The 16,377-nt window shown below is 37.7% G+C and overlaps 2 protein-coding genes across 5 annotated transcripts; one reads left to right on the forward strand and one right to left on the reverse strand.

Moving 5' to 3' along the window:
• Positions 1-848: 848 nt before the first annotated feature.
• On the reverse strand, positions 849-11,569 carry degs2 (delta(4)-desaturase, sphingolipid 2). 4 transcript variants are annotated; one of them, XM_053633798.1, is made up of 7 exons: positions 10,632-11,067; positions 10,437-10,469; positions 8,576-8,666; positions 8,360-8,458; positions 6,556-6,720; positions 2,435-3,177; positions 849-1,824 (listed from the first exon to the last, which is right to left on the reverse strand). In XM_053633798.1, the coding sequence occupies exons 5-7, from the start codon at positions 6,635-6,637 to the stop codon at positions 1,681-1,683; spliced, it is 969 nt and encodes a 322-aa protein (XP_053489773.1). In that variant the 5' UTR covers positions 6,638-6,720; positions 8,360-8,458; positions 8,576-8,666; positions 10,437-10,469; positions 10,632-11,067; the 3' UTR covers positions 849-1,680. The 4 variants fall into 4 exon arrangements, with proteins under 4 accessions (XP_053489773.1, XP_053489772.1, XP_053489774.1 ...); XM_053633797.1 differs by having other exon boundaries at positions 10,437-10,524; XM_053633799.1 differs by lacking the exons at positions 10,437-10,469; positions 10,632-11,067 and adding an exon at positions 11,447-11,569.
• yy1a (YY1 transcription factor a) lies at positions 11,478-15,985 on the forward strand. Its single transcript, XM_053633796.1, has 5 exons — positions 11,478-11,988; positions 13,622-13,784; positions 14,217-14,277; positions 14,595-14,753; positions 15,119-15,985. Exons 1-5 carry the CDS (start codon positions 11,478-11,480, stop codon positions 15,299-15,301), a joined length of 1,077 nt encoding a protein of 358 aa, XP_053489771.1. The 3' UTR covers positions 15,302-15,985.
• Positions 15,986-16,377: the final 392 nt, after the last annotated feature.

A 16,377-nucleotide genomic window follows, 5' to 3' on the forward strand; every position in this document is an offset into this window, starting at 1 on the left:
TTACTATTGCACTGAATAATACTTATTAATAAATTTTTATTTGAGGTACAAATAGTAATAAAACAATAGTAATATATTTCTCACTTAATTCACGTTTATGTGTCAGAAAATATGAGGCACAGTCCTGTAGTGTGGCTTCTCCGACTCCGTACGAGTCTTCTTGCATCACGTCTTGTCTGACATTAATGACAGCCGAGCTCCTACAGTGTGACGTGGCTTACAGCAGAGATTGTGTTCGTACAGTCACAAAGGACTATTAACAATCGCAGTGTGCGCCCGGCTTAAGCAAGGTTTTGGTTAATCAACCGAGAGTTCAGGGTTTATGTAAAGGTAAGTTCACCTCGTTTTCTGGTATACCCCCCTACACTCCCTAAGCAGGTTCTGATCACTGGCACCCAATCTTCAACACCTGATTCTAATTTTATGGATTTGAAAGTGTGATAAATGTAGGGGTGTACTTTTCCATGTAACTGATCTGTTTTTTGTTAATTTAAAATTGACTACAAAATGTCATGTGATACAAAATCACCTTTATTAATAGGCACTCTTTCAAAGATGATCAAATGTTTCCTTGTCCAAATATGTTGTTGTTTTTAAAATAAATAAATAAATAAATAAATAAATAAATAAATAAAAGGCAACAATTATATTATAATCTCAAACTTCACCAAGCACTTCTTGGTGTTTTTTTTTCTGTTTGCAAATACACATATTACTTAACTGAAGGACCAATGAGCTTACAAAAAGATCCATCAACATTCTGATTTACATTTACAAATTACATGCTGGCACTAAACCCCATTACCTATTCGATTCAATTCAATTCAATTCAATTCAATTCAATTCAATTTTATTTGTATAGCACTTTTTACAACAGACATTGTCTCAAAGCAGCTTTACAGAAATATCAACACGGTAAATTACCTACAGCTCATAAGTTTACATACGCCTTGCAGAATCTGCTAAATGTTAATAAATAAAAATAATAATAGTAATAATAATACTACTACTACTACTACTACTAATAATAATAATAATAATAATAATAATAATAAGGGCTCATAAAAATTGCATTTAGTTTTTATTTAGTATTGCCCTGAATAAGCTATTTCACATAACATGTGGATGCTTGCTTTACGGACCATTACGAACAGCATTTTTTAAAACTTAGAATCCCACAGATGTTAATAAAAACACAACACGTTATAGACTTTGCTTCAACTGCTTAAGGAATGCTTGTTTTAATTTAGCCATTGTATTGTAAAGTATCCAGGGTGACTCACACGGTCACTTACAGTTCATGACTCATACTATTATTCAAATTTGTGATTAATCACAGATCACAATAGCTTTAGAATGACAGCCTCATAAAATATTCTGCTTGTCACAAGGACAGTATGCTTTCTCATTGATGAAAAGACATTTTTGTGGCTGGTTAGCACAAAAAAATATATATATATTTCATCTCAGCATCCATTGCTTCTACCAAACATTAGTTGAAAACACAACTCAATGGAATTGACCATCCAGTTCATATGTACTCTAGATCCACTCCCCTGCTGTAGTTGTAACTGAAAAAGGTTTAAACACGTGTTTCTACCGGTTCAGCAGGCCTGTCCAGCTTTTCTTCTTTTCTGTTTAAATAGCGGCTCTGTGAGAAAAATGCACGCACAGTACAACTTATTCCTGTTTGGCCAGCTTGTATTCTCGTTTGATTCTGGCATAGGGGCCAATGCTGTCGTCAAACACAAAGTCCCAGAGAACCTGTATCCAGGAAGTGTGCTGCGGTAGTGAATCATAATACTCTGCTGCTATTTTCTTCACCTGTTAATGAAAGGAGAAAAGATTTCAACTGTTGCTTAGGGAATGCAACTGCGAATCAAGCTTCAGAAGAGTCTGTGTCGGTTGTGTTCGCCTTCATTTACATACTGTATTTGCCATCAAATCAATCAAACCATGCTTTTCTACAGTGTGTCACTCACCCAATGAGTAAGTATCCTGATAATCCCAAACATTCCAGTTTACATAAACAAAACTAGCAAACAAAACATTTCGGGGTTTTTTTTTTTGGGGTGGGGGGGGATTTACTGATTGATTACTTTAATATTAACAGAAATAATACCATGGATGTGGTATCAAAATATACATGTGAGCTTTAAAAGCTTGTGTCAGATAAACACATTATGTAGTGGAGCCACTCGATTTAATTGCAGTTAAGACCTTAACAAGTTGCTGAACCAGGAACATATTTGTCTTTATGTGGCTAATGTGCTTTTTATTGTTGTTGGTGGTGATGCTGTTCAGTCTTGTTCTGGAGTTACCTTCTTTCCTTATTTCTAAAACTCAAGCCACATGGTGACACCCTCATTTAATTCTCACACACACACACACACACACACAATGTTGAGAACAGTGCATATAAATGGACACTCACCTCAGGTAACTTACTACCAGGGATGCTGGGGAAATCATGATGCTCCATATGGTATCCCACATTGAAAGTGATTAAGTTGAGAGCGCCGTAGTACGAGTAGGTCTCATGGCCCTTCAGGAACATGTAATGCTCAGCAATGAAGTGTCCAGAGATGGGATGCAGACCCATGCACAATATGGACCCAGAGATAAGGTACACAATTGGTTTGAGTCCCCAGATATAATAGAGAAGTATGTCTGCTGCGAACTGCATGACTGCATTCATCATCTCCAGTCTGGTCACAGGTTTTGGGTTCACCACCAGTGGCCGCAGTGCATAGAATAAGGGCTGGAGGAAGAGCCAGAGCATCTTCCTTGCAGGTGTGCAGAAGAACCAGCCTTCCAGGTCTGTAGGGATGTCCACGTCCAGGCCATCCCCTCCAAGGTAGCGGTGGTGGTCGATGTGGTATTTCTTGAAGGAGGCCGAGTAAGGTAGGCCGATGGGCAGATTGGCGAACATGGCGAACCACCGGTTCCAGCGCACCTGCTTGTTCCCAAATGCGATGTTGTGAGAGATATCATGGATGGCCAGGGTCAAGGAATGGTTTACACAGCCACCAAAGGCATATGCCCAGAAAAACACCCACTTCCAAGACAACTCATGGATCAGGTAACATGCCACGAGTTGAGTAAGTACCATTCCAGACACAACCCACTTCAGCTGGGGGTCGGGACCCATCAAACTCTTGATCTGTGGATACTTTGCTATAGAGAGAGAGAGTAGGAAGTCAAAATCATTTACTTGAATTTTACTTTAATCCTGCTTTCATTTTTTTCCTGCAGGTGCAGGTAACCTAGAAACTACATGGAAATGCAACAAGGTACACAGGGAGTCATACAGTGGTTAATGCGCTCCCTGTGGGGCAGGAAGGCCTCCTGATGTTTTGCCTATTTTTTTAATTAGCACCCTTTTGCTCATGTGACTTTTTTTTTTAATTAGCACACTTTTTGCTTCTGTGACTGCTGCTCAAATGGTACTCATGGTAGACACTTTAGAAACACACTCAATTATTTTGGTCTATGACATAAAATAAACATAAACTCTGCATCTAGAAAACCAGACCTTACACTTACCATGTGTACTAACACTTAGCACTTGCTGTAACACTTACCATTTGCATGCAGTCTGTATGCAAACTGAAGATTTCAGTTTACTTTCTGTACCATGTGTGTTTATAGATCAGCGGAGCCTTCTCTGATTTACATTCCCCATAGGAAACCCCAAATAACTTTCTTTTTTAAGGGAATAGTTCCAACAATACTACTGTAACTAGCAGCAGCTTTAAACAAACAAAAACAAAAACAGTGCCATCTGGGCTACAATGGTTCGATTTGAATAAATTCCAAACCCCTTGGGTAGCTTAAGGTCACAAATAGGCAAACTAGTATTATTTGAATTAACTACTTTGTTAAAAGTGTCTAATGGTTATATTGTTCATTCTTGGGGGGAATGCAAGTCTGATTGTGTTTTGTTTTATTATACAACAGTAAAGGATATCTGGATCCTTTCATTTTTAACACATGAAAAACACAGATACATTAAATTTAGTTTTGGCAACAGTTCACTGACCACAACCAGACCTACGTGGTTTACACAAAGCATTACTTTGCAAATTAGTAGGACTCAGTTAACTCCAAATCATTTACAATGTAATGAGGCTACTGATTAGCAAGTAGGGTTGTTAAGTTGTCCCAGTTTCAGGGTTAGGCACAGTTTATGATTGGATGGTTACCTCACCAGTGACTTTTTTCAAAATACAGAGTAAAATGTATTTCTGTCCATTATCATCTGCCTGTTCAATTTCTAACTAGATTACTCCAGTCGATCTCATCCTTTTGGTGTTCGGTTGTGCAAAAAATGTAGGTTGGACTTCACAACAACATAAAATATACTATAGTTACATCCTCTTTTTTTTTTATTTTTTTTTTTACAAACAATAAAGAGTAAAGACTCTTGTACAAAGATTAATGTGTGTATTTTATATATATATATATATATATATATATATATATATATATATATATATATATATATATATATATATATATATATATATATATATATTTATTTTCACTGCCAGTTTGTGTAACAAGTTCTCCAATAACAAGGTGGCTGACCAAATGTATGCAAATACAACGTGTCTGACATCTTCGTTGTTGTTTCTAGCTAAGAAAATCACAGAGCAAGTATTTCTTAAAATTTCCTAATAAAATTCTTTTAAACAATAGCATAAACATAACAGCTTTCTCTTCATCATTCATCCTGATACATTTTTACTGAGCACATGAATGATTAACACAGCTATGTTGGTCACATGTTAAGTCAGCACTTATATCCATTTCATCATAATTCCTGTGTGTGACTAAATCTCATGACTACACATCTGATCGGCAGAAAATTTCCCAAATTCCTCCATGAAAAGAGCTACGAGGGGTACCCGATTCTGACAGGAAAAACAGTTCTCTTGAAACGGCATTTCAGCATTGTGCATGACCTTCAAGCACCATGAATCAGCTCAATGAGCATTAGAGTCTTTGCTAAGGTGTAAATGATTGTGGTGGAAACACGTCTAACACACCCTGAGTGTCACTTAAAAACACTAGCCATTTTGACTCCTGGGTTCCCATTCGGTGTGTGAAGGGATGATAAAATACAGCTTTATAAATATTTGAACAGCCAAAAGGTGTCAGTTCACAACGGAGGTTAAGTGAAGCGAAAACATCACGAGTATAAAACTGAATTTTTCATTATACACAAATGCAATTCATTCTTACATAATACTTACAATCACTACAATGCCAGGATTACATATTGTATGACAAAAAAAAAAAATCAGCAGTGTTCATGTAGACATACTAGACACTTAATAAACTGGTAATTCATTGTACACATATTTATATATCCGTAGACTGAATTACTAGCTGAATAAGTATACCAGTCCAGTATAGTGGCATTTCATCAATCCTGAAGGGAGTTCTGCTCTGTTGACCTTCAGACATTAAAGCCGTCTGTGTCTGTCTCTCTGTGTATGTGTGTGCGTGAGTGAGAGAGAGGACCACCACAGTATTCAAGTGTGTTCTGTTTCCAAGCGAAGCCTAACAACCACCAGACACACCTGGGCCACTCAGCGATTGTTCCACTTGTTATAGTGTAATTTGTTTGGAGTCAGTTTACAGAAAATAAATCAGCCTGGTCATTCACGCTGCATCTCTCTGTTTCCACGAGACTGGGTAAAGACAATGGGAATAGGGAGCAAGTGAACTGAAAAAAGACCAGCATAGTAGAGGTTACTGTTTAACAGTTTATGATATTTATCTACGGGGAACACAATAACTGAATAAGCAAAAGGTGGATCTGTGCTTTGCAAATCCATCTCCTGTACTTTACTGCAAAGTCAATTCAACCTCACAACTTCAATTCAAAATTTAGGGTATCAAATAATCCATTTCCCTTTTTAATATCCTCACCTCTGAATGACGTGCTAGTTGCTGAACGAGCTATTTAGTGTGCTAGTGTGAAAGAAAGAAAAAAAACCTACTTAGTCTAATTTGGAAAGTGTACTCCAATAAAACCTAAAACAGGTCTTTCAACAGGGTAGAATGCAGCAAGCATTTCTGAAAGGGTTCAAAAATAATAGCCAGAAATATATATATGTTTTTATACACGTTGACCTAAACCTTCAGCAGGAAGGAAGTACTAATCAGTAGGTTGTCTAGAAATCGTTCTGAGCTCATCGAGTTTGTACAGAGCCCTCTACTTGTGTTGTTGTGATCCTAAACACGGGGTTTATACAGCATACAATATGCATGAGGTAAAGTTTGGAGCACCTGTGTGACCGGAAGTAACTGTGTGTCTAGTGGCACATATATGGCCGGACAGGACCCCCAAGAAAGAAAGAAAAAAAACCAGACGGATCTTAAACCAAATAAATCAAGCACGCTGATTTAAACCAGCGATGAGAAACCCGAAACACATGCCCCAGATATAACTCCCAACCTTTTATTTTTTTTTAATTTGTTTATTAGAAATGTTACAAATTCAGAATGACTAATCTGCAGTGATTTTAAAAAAGGGGGACCTACCTAAAATTTCTTTTCGTCTCCATGTGTGCGGCTGCTCGTCGTAAACCCATTCAAAGTCCACACGTTCACCTGCTTTGCCCATTTTCCTCCTCCTGTAGTGGCGAAGTGAGCTCAGGTGATTCCTGTCGGAGTGCGCTCGTTTGGGACACGCCCTCGCTGATAAGACTGGAAAGGTGTGACCGAGAGTGACTATACAAACTATATAATGCTCATGGCTTTGTCAAAAACAGGCGAGGTTGCCTAAGGCATCAAAACACTGGACCTGTTGAACTTCAGAAAACAGGCTAAACAGGGGAAAGGAGTTACACTTAATCAAGCCCGTCATTCTCGTGTTTCGTAACGACCGTATCAAATTTAACTGAAAGCTTGTGGTGTACTTTTTTTTTTACTCCGGTACTTTCAGACTGATTATGAAAGCATTTCACAGTACGACCACTGGATGGCGCCATATTACATTCGGGTGAAGTCAAGTAAATTGAGAAAGGTATAAACGGAGGTCGGAGCCAACGCCAAATGGGAGGGGTCAGCTCCAAATAGGTGGGACTTGAGCTCCAAGTGGGCGGTACAAACCTCCAGAGGGCTTTGATTGGTTACTGTCGTGTCTGTATGTAAATTAAGCAGTCGGGTTTTTCCCCCAGAGGCAATGTGGCGGCTTGACGGAGTTAAACAGGTGAACTTGCAGTTTTAAAATGATAAATATTGACACTGAATTCTCAGATTATGTAGAATCAACAAAAGGAAGTGTTTTTTATTTGTTAAATGACTTTGTTTTTATCCGTTTTACAATGTGCTTGCTGTGTATGCACCAGGTTACGCTGGTAAGGGCAGACCAGGCGAGCTCCAGGGCATTTACACCGAAGCATTTTACCCCAGGAGTGTGCACTTTGTCATGCATGCAATCCAGCTGTGCAAATGATTAATGTCATTATATATGCAGAGAAAATGCATGGCACTTTTATCAGTATGGACTGTAAATATATGTAAAATCTTTTTATTTCTGAGTAACTTGTACATATTATGTAGTAGATTTTGTTGTGAAGGAATAGTTCACCTTAAAACAAAATCCTTAAGCAATAAAAAAAATTGTTGGTTATAATGTTATTACACATTCACCTCACCGAGTGCAGTTATGTCTCGCTTTAAGTTTGTTTCCATCTTGATGCTGTTGAATTTTAAAATTAATATTTAATATTAGACAATTATTATATAAATTTCAGTCTTCAAATAGAATGGCACTGGACATGCATACAATAACGACAAAGCTGTAAGAAATTAAAACTACAAGAAAAAGTGTTAATATTAAATTTTAAATCGGTGTTTTTCACTAGTGTCTCTACTTCCTGTCATCATTTATCTCCGCGCATCTTTGCACTCGGCGCGATTTGGGATTTGCCTTGGATTTTCGCCTAAACACCGCCCATTTGTGGTGTAAGTACCTCCCAATTGGAGGTCTCCGAGCTGCAGCGAGTAAATACTTGAGTAAATTGAGCCAAATACACTCCGGGCCATAAGTATTTGGACAGTGAAGCAATTTCCGCGGTTTTGCCTCTGTACACCAACACAATGGATTTGAAATGAAGCCATCAAGATGTGATTGAAGTGTAGAATTTCAGATTTAATTCAAAGATTTTAACAAAAAAACCACTTGCATTAACCGTTTAGCAATTACAATGTTTTTTTTTTTTTTTTTTTTTTTTACAGAGTCCCTCCATTTTCACTGGCTCAAAGGTAATTGGACAAACTAACATAATTATAAAAAATAAGGATTATTTTTAATACTTGGATGCAAATCCAAGTATTTTACCAAATGCTGAGTTTCCTCCCTTGAGATGCTTTTCCAGGCCTCTACTGCAGCTGCCTTCAGTTGCTGCTTGTTTGTGGGTCTTTCTGCCTTCAGTTTTATCTTCAGTAAGTGAAAAGCATGCTCAGTTGGGTTGAGGTCAGGTTAAAAAAAAACAAAAAAAACATTTCATTTATTTGCCTTAGGAAGCTCTTGGGCTCCTTTCACTGTATGTTTTACCTATATATTTCTGCGTATTAAACCTCCATTTTAACCGCTCTTGTAATGTCCATCTGTAACTTCAGCATGCCACACGACCACAAACTTCTCACTGGAATAAAGAAAACGCAGCACCAGTTGACAGTTTAACTGCTGAGAACATCAATATAAGTATTTCAACAGATTTAGTGTGTTTCAAGATGGACCTTTCCTTTAAATTTTCATCGCATATTGCTGAAATAATATCTTGTGTGTTCTGGCAGCCAGATTCAGATGAATTGACAGCGATATATGTGGGACAAATAAAGTAGGACATGTGGGCTATCAATGGGCCATTAAACATTTTATTAGCACTTATAAAGGTTGCAAGTAATATTAGTCTAATTAATAGCTTACTAGTCAATGTAATACTGTTCTTATTAGCAAGCTAGCTACCTGCCTATAACTAAATATTGTGCTAAGAAAAACACATTAATATTAATACTTTAATTTCATAATTTTATAAGCATACACTATATTACACTATAATTAATACATCTATCACTATAGTGGATTTTTATTTATAATGTGTTCAGTGGCTCCTCAGTGACAAGTGGAAATTTTACCCCATATGTACTGACGATATATTGATAATTTCCCACAATTCGTAAAATATTATGTTTTGTTAAAGTGAATTCTTTGTTTTTGGACTCTTAATAGAATTTCAGTCATCACTTTATCTGTAGCCTATGAGTTAATGGTCCCATTAACTACTAAACGTTACATAAATTTACCTCAAACCGTTTTCTTGAGGTAACCTGAGCAGTGAACACTCTGAGGGGGAAATATAACTATCTTTTAGCAGTGGGCTCCATAGCAACAGTGAAATTGTTATTTTTTTCTATTTCAAACTTTTCTTTACCTTATTCACTGTATGGTTTGTTTGTTCCCTCTATTCCAGTGTTTATTTTTAACAGTCTTATAATTCCTGGAAACAAATTTCGGTTACGAAAATTGTTCTCACAAACCAAAGGAAGAAAGTGGATCAGTATGAATCACTAACTATAGTTTGGCTTACAATGTTGCCAGATAGGATTTGTTCACCCCTGTTTTTTTTTTTTTTTTTTTTAACTTTGATTTATTTACTTTTATTTATTTATTTATTATGGTTTATTTCGGATCGTTGAATTGTTTATTTATTGTAAACGATTTTATATAATAAAAATAATATTTATTAACCCATTTATTACTCGTTTAATTTATTCATCTTCAGTAACTGGTGGATCCAAAACCTAGCCCAGGAATATACCCTGGATGATATGCACACATAGTCATGCAATTGTTCAGGGATGTGTGAGGAAACTGAAGAACCTGGAGGAAACCCACACAGACACAGGGAAAACCTACGAAAGTGCACACAGACAGTAACCCGAGCTAATGGTCAAACTAGGGATCCTGGAGCTGTGAGGCACTTCACCACCATGCTCATGCTGCCTAATATTTATATATATAATTTGATCATTGGTTTTCAGTGGATGCACAGAAATGCCCAAAAATGTTCTAATTCACTAAAATGTAAGGTAAATTAATACACACACACACACACACACTATATATATATATATATATATATATATATATATATATATATATATATATACACACACTTTGAAAATTCTTTATACGTCAATGTCCCCCCAATGTTGAGGAATACCAATCTGTCCCCTCAATATACAGTAGAAAATATTTTCTATATGTCCCCCTTTAATGAACCCTGCCAACGGTTCTGTCTTTTTTTCATCTATTCTATTTATTTATGTCTATTCCTTTTAAATATATTTCCGTTTGTTAAGGAAAATAGGTGTGTGCCCCCCATGGTACACTTGGTTGCGCCCATACTCACCGCAAGTTTGTTGATGTATTTTAGCAGCTCAGTCTGTAAGAAATGGAGACAGCAGCCAAGCGTAGAAAAGTGCAGCAGAACATACGACCTTTTTTCAGACAGTAAGTAACTAGATAACTAAATAGTAGGTAAGCTTAGTTTAGTATAGAAAGCATTATATCATGGCTTGGTTTGTTCTTAAGCACGTCAATTAACCTTTGATATTTGCACACCCACGAAGTAGGCTGGGCTAACGTCATTTCCAGTTTTTGACCATTAACGTCACGTTCACTTGCATATCCTCCCGCCGAGGACAGACTGTTATAAATGCAAGTGAAAGTGAGGAAAGTTGCACAGCATTTCGTTCCTTTTCACTACATTTGGGCTAAGGACAACTAAGTGATTTTATAAATATAAGGCTCAGCATAATGCTGAGATGACCTAGCTTGGCAAACTCGAATAAAGTTGGTTTGACGTTGGACGTTCGATATTCGCGGATTTGCGGAAATTAAGGGACCGTCTCTAAAGTTACATACGACGTTGTTAAACACGTTTCTAATTTAAATAGCATTTGAAGGGAATTACTTACAGTCATATAAGCAACTGTAAAGTGTTCATCTACGTGTCAGCTATAATGCACACCTCTTAGATTTTTTTATATTTATCAAAAATGAGCTATTAAATCATATATAAATTAGACATGAATTTCACTGCAGAATGGGCCCATACACAAAATATTCCATTATATAAAGCTCAATAGCATTTGAAGCATTTTTATTAACAGAGCTACAGTTTAAATAATAGTAATCTTTATTCATTAGTAAATTGTGTACATATTTTACGTACTTTCATATACTTTTCATGTTTGGCTCTAAATACCAGTTTGAGCTGATCAAAGTGTCAAAACTGGAGGGCCTATGTGCAATCTGGCCACCCGAGTAGTCTGTGTTGTTAGTATTGTAAGGGAGGGGGTGTTAGTAGGAGGTGACGGAGAGACAGTGTGGAAGAGTGTAAAGATACTCGACTCTTACTTGGTTCCGTTTGGACTAAAAACAATCCAGAATGGCGTCTGGCGAGACATTGTACATAGAAACGGATGGTTCGGAGATGCCGGCGGAGATCGTGGAGCTCCATGAAATCGAGGTGGAGACCATCGAGACCACGGTGGTCGGGGAAGACGACGAAGACGACGACGACCATCATCAGTCCATGATCGCGCTGCAGCCGCTGGTCTCTGACGACCCGAATCACATCCACCACCAAGAGGTGATCTTAGTCCAGACCCGGGAGGAGGTGGTGGGATGCGACGACTCAGAACTTCACACAAACGACGGGTTTGAGGACCAAATTCTGATCCCAGTCCCTGTTCCAGCCGCGGAGGAAGAGTTTATCGAGCAGACTCTGGTGACTGTGTCTGGGAAAAACACGGGGCGCCTGAAGAAAGGAAGCGGCAAGAAAGTGGTTAAAAAAGGCTTTTTAGGCGCTACAGAGGCGAGCGGACGGAAATGGGAGCAGAAGCAAGTGCAGATAAAAACGCTGGAAGGGGAATTTTCTGTTACTATGTGGGCGTCGGGTAAGTTTTATGTTTTGAAAGTTGGCTAGTTGCATTGTTCTTGGTTTGAAAAGAGGGCCTCGTGTGGGCCCTGAGCTGTTCAACACACAGTAGGCGAGCGAGTTAAACATCTTGCCGTGAGGCGTTATTTACAGCCACAAATACAGACTTTAGGGTATAGTACCGGCTTGAAATGTTTTTGTTTTGATGGGAAGCCATGTTTTAAGTGTTGATGGGCGCCGCCATATTCGTCCAGACCATTATGGCCGCCCGAAAATGGCGTTTCTGTAGCCGGAGAAAGATGGCGGCGAACGGCGATAGGCGCCCTGCTGCAGGCTGGAAGAAGGCCTCAGTGGCGCACTTCAGCTCAACGGGTTCTCTTCACAGTTAACCTGTTTGTTTTTTTTGCTACCCGTAGTCACACAAATCCCGCCTCGCGCTACGTGACTGGCTCGTCGTGGAGTCAAGCGAGCTGTTTATTGGGCAGCGTGATTACAGCCTGATGCTGTAACCAGTCACAGAGAACGAAGCGGAATACGGGTGACAGTGCCACAAAACCGCGGTCCTCCTGGAGAAGGGGAGTGACCTTAAAAACAATTGTCAAAAGACGATTTTGGTTATGTTTCTTCGCTTATTTACGATTGTACAGACACGTGCTAGATTACTTAATGTTTCATCATAATTAAAGTGGGAATTATTGCCGTTATGCGCCTACTATAGATAGCTAGTTATGAACGTCGTATACGTGAGAACATTCAGTCCTTTGCAAACGTATTATTATTATTAATATTATATATTTTTTATGGGTTAGAACTAGGATTATGTCGAGTAATTAGGCTGCACTTAGATTCTTGACACCTGAAACCTTTTGAAAGCAGAAAGACTTTTTTCTTTCTTTCTTTCTTTCTATTATTTATTTATTTATTACTATTTTGTAATGTTTTACTACTACTAATTAGGACTAAAATATGGGTCCTCCCCTGGTAAATTTGCTAATCCGGAAGCTGTATTTGTCATTGTTGCTGTTTGAGTATGAGTCTGTATGAAATCTACATTACCTGTACATCGGGCTGGGTGATATATTGATTATAATAGCGATATCGTGATAAATGATTACGCAATACACTTTTCTGAGATATCGTTGGTATGGTGATGTATTTTTTATGTTTTTAATAATTACAAATTAAATGGTACTGAATGGATGCTGTTGATTTGGACAATTTAAAAACATCTTTCTTTGTATGCATTAAATAAAAGTATTGTTAAAGTCAGTTAATTTAAAAAAAAAATTACTACTGTTTTGTGGACAGTTTGTCAGCTAAATTATATATCATGATGCACATTGTGTATTGTAGAAATGTCCTCAAGTATCGTGATACAATCATTTTGTCATATCGCCCAGCCCTACGTGTACACACCTGTAAGTTTTAGCCGAGTTTCAGTCACCATTTTAATTGCATTAGTGATATGATGGTAGAGGCGACAGTGTCGTGTTTAATCCATGTCTCCTCATAGCCTGATGAAACGGCACTCATGACCTGATCTCTGAATTTGTTTGGACTTTGGTCTCACTCAAAGCAGTGACGAGCAGTTTACAGTGCTTATACGTGGTCTTTTGTTTGTTCCTTCTAATGCTGTCCTTTGGCTCTGGCAGATGACAAGAAGGACATTGATCATGAGACAGTAGTCGAGGAGCAGATCATCGGGGAGAACTCCCCTCCAGACTACTCTGAATACATGACAGGAAAGAAGCTGCCACCTGGTGGAATCCCAGGCATTGACCTGTCCGACCCCAAACAACTGGCAGAGTTTGCTAGGTGACGATTTGAAGTCTATGCTGAAACGCTTTCTGAAGTGGTATTTTGAGAAGTTTTGTAGTAGAATCATTAAAAGAAGTCCATATATATATATATATATTTTTTTAAAAATACACAACAGGTATACAGATGAAAATACGGTGTAGTACATTTTGTGTTGGGTTTTTACGCTATAATGTTTGGACACTGAATGATTCAAAAGTGATTGTTATTCAACATTGGTTGAATTCTTAAATGTGATTGGTCAGAAGGTATCGTTTCATTTTCCGACCGTAGTGCTGGCTATAATTTGAATGGCAGGTTTATATTGATAATAAATATATTAGAGCATTGCAAAGTGTTTTATTCTGTGAATACCACAGGAATACAAGTTTTATTACATAGTGTGTAGCTTAATACTTTAAACATTGTATATTACTTTTAATGTAACAGGATGAAACCACGAAAAATGAAGGAAGATGATTCCCCAAGAACAATAGCCTGCCCCCACAAAGTAAGGAACTTGTATGGCTGTCTTGTACAGAATTATACACAATTGGTTATTCCTCATCCTATTAAGTCTTATGTATCAATCACAATTACTTCAGTTGATTTCTTTAGGGATATCCTTTATTTTTGTATATATGAGTATAAAGTAGCAGTTTTACACAAGATGTGATCTAAGTAGTTTGTTTCAGTGAACAACATGCCATTTTCCATGTATGGGCATTTAACGTCATTTTTAGGCCATTGATTTGGAGTTTGATGGGTGTTTTTTTTTTTCTTTCTTTCTTTCTTTCTTTTTCTTCTTTTCTTTGCACTAATTTCCAGGGTTGCTCAAAAATGTTCAGAGACAACTCTGCAATGAGGAAGCATTTGCATACACATGGACCGCGTGTCCACGTGTGCGCCGAATGCGGAAAAGCGTTTGTCGAAAGTTCCAAACTCAAGCGACATCAGTTGGTTCATACTGGCGAAAAGCCTTTCCAGGTGAGTTTTTGGTTTGAGATGTATATACACGAGCGAATGTCATTGTATGAGAGCCATACAAAATCCATTTGTTTAAAGGCAATATAAACCATGAATTAATATAATGTATTTTTTCAGGACATTTGTATTCCATAAATTGCCTTTCTTTCTCTAGTGCACCTAATTTTGATTATTGTAGCCTGTTCATCCGTTGAGATAAATCTGGCGACTTACCAAAAAAAACCCTGTAAATAGTGCATTACGGGGACACGCCAGAAGTGGGATTGGGCGTCACATCTTTAAGAAACTAAAAATAGTCCTCTTAAGAATGTAGCATTTTTGTTCTAATAGAAAACATCAAGAAAGTCTTTTGTTTTTCTTTTCAGTGCACATTTGAGGGCTGCGGAAAGCGTTTCTCGCTGGACTTTAACTTGCGCACGCATGTGCGTATTCACACTGGAGACAGACCCTACGTGTGCCCCTTTGACGGCTGCAATAAGAAATTTGCTCAGTCCACCAACCTAAAGTCTCACATTTTGACACATGCTAAAGCTAAGAACAACCAGTGAATGGACTATCTAGAAAGACGTTTCAATAAGGACAGCTGCATTCAACGCTTTAAAAACACCCTTTGCGTGTTGTTTGTAGAAGATTTTTTTGTAAGAGAGAATATCTACTGATGTTGTATCAGAATGAGTATTTAACTGATGGACTGACACCCGAGTAGCCCTTAGGACACTTCTTATGGTACAAACTGGACTGAAACTTTCTTTACTACCAGAAGGTGTCTTCTTTTAAAGACGTGCGTTTCTGGACCTTCATCCACAGCCCGAGGTATTCTTTCTCCAGAGCCCAAAGAGTCTAATCTTTCTGTCTGTGTATGTTACCTGTCCACAAAGAGACATGACTGCTTTTTAGTTGTCTTCTAAGTGTGCATATTGTACACTTTTTAGACATTAGCTGTGTCTTGAAATGTTTTTTTTTTTCCCCCCTGAGATTTGATATATGTGAATGCTCTTCTTCAAAAAGAAGGAGATACTATTAAAAAAATTTTCCCAGTCATGAGGTATCCTCCAATGGTATCTCATTTTGTATAACTGTTCTGTAAAATATTTTGAAAATCATGTAGATAATAGAAATGTTAGATTTCTGTTTAACCTATTAAAGGAATTTTATTCAATTTAAAATTGTGCCACTGCATGCAGAACTACATTTCTTTACGTTGAACAAATTAGTGTGCGTCCTCCATTATTGTTACTATGATGTATTAATTACTAAAATGTCAAATATTTTAGATGTTAAAACACATGTTTGTGTGTGTAAACATGCACATTTATATAGTTATCTAAACAGCCAATGTGACAGCAGCAGCGGAATGCAAAAAATGCAGATACAGGTCAAGTGCTTCAGTTAATGTTCACGTCAAACGTCAGAATGAAGAAAAGGTGTGTTCTCTGTGATTTTGATTGTGGCATGGATGTTTGTACTAGAAGGGCTGGTTTCAATATTTAAGAAACGGCTGTTCTGGGATTTTCACACACATTCTTTAGAGTTTACACATAATGGTAGGGGGGGACAAAAATACTGAGTGAGCAACAGAAATGCCTTGTTAAGAGAGGTCAGAGGAAAATAGCCAGATTGGTTG

This window comes from Ictalurus furcatus, chromosome 9, assembly GCF_023375685.1.
Source record: "Ictalurus furcatus strain D&B chromosome 9, Billie_1.0, whole genome shotgun sequence".
Classification (NCBI taxonomy): Eukaryota; Metazoa; Chordata; class Actinopteri; order Siluriformes; family Ictaluridae; genus Ictalurus; species Ictalurus furcatus.

Bases quoted from the DNA above. Each gene is read 5' to 3' on its own strand.
- degs2 (XM_053633799.1), bottom strand. From the start codon at position 6,637: ATGGGCAAAGCAGGTGAACGTGTGGACTTTGAATGGGTTTACGACGAG. The intron at 3,178-6,555 runs GTAGGTCCCCCT...CTCTCTCTATAG, and splicing joins GAGACGAAAAGAAATTTTAG to CAAAGTATCCACAGATCAAG. The intron at 1,825-2,434 runs GTGAGTGTCCAT...TTTCATTAACAG, and splicing joins CTGGTAGTAAGTTACCTGAG to GTGAAGAAAATAGCAGCAGA.
- yy1a (XM_053633796.1), top strand. From the start codon at position 11,478: ATGGCGTCTGGCGAGACATTGTACATAGAAACGGATGGTTCGGAGATG. The intron at 14,278-14,594 runs GTAAGGAACTTG...ACTAATTTCCAG, and splicing joins CAATAGCCTGCCCCCACAAA to GGTTGCTCAAAAATGTTCAG. The intron at 14,754-15,118 runs GTGAGTTTTTGG...TTTTCTTTTCAG, and splicing joins CTGGCGAAAAGCCTTTCCAG to TGCACATTTGAGGGCTGCGG.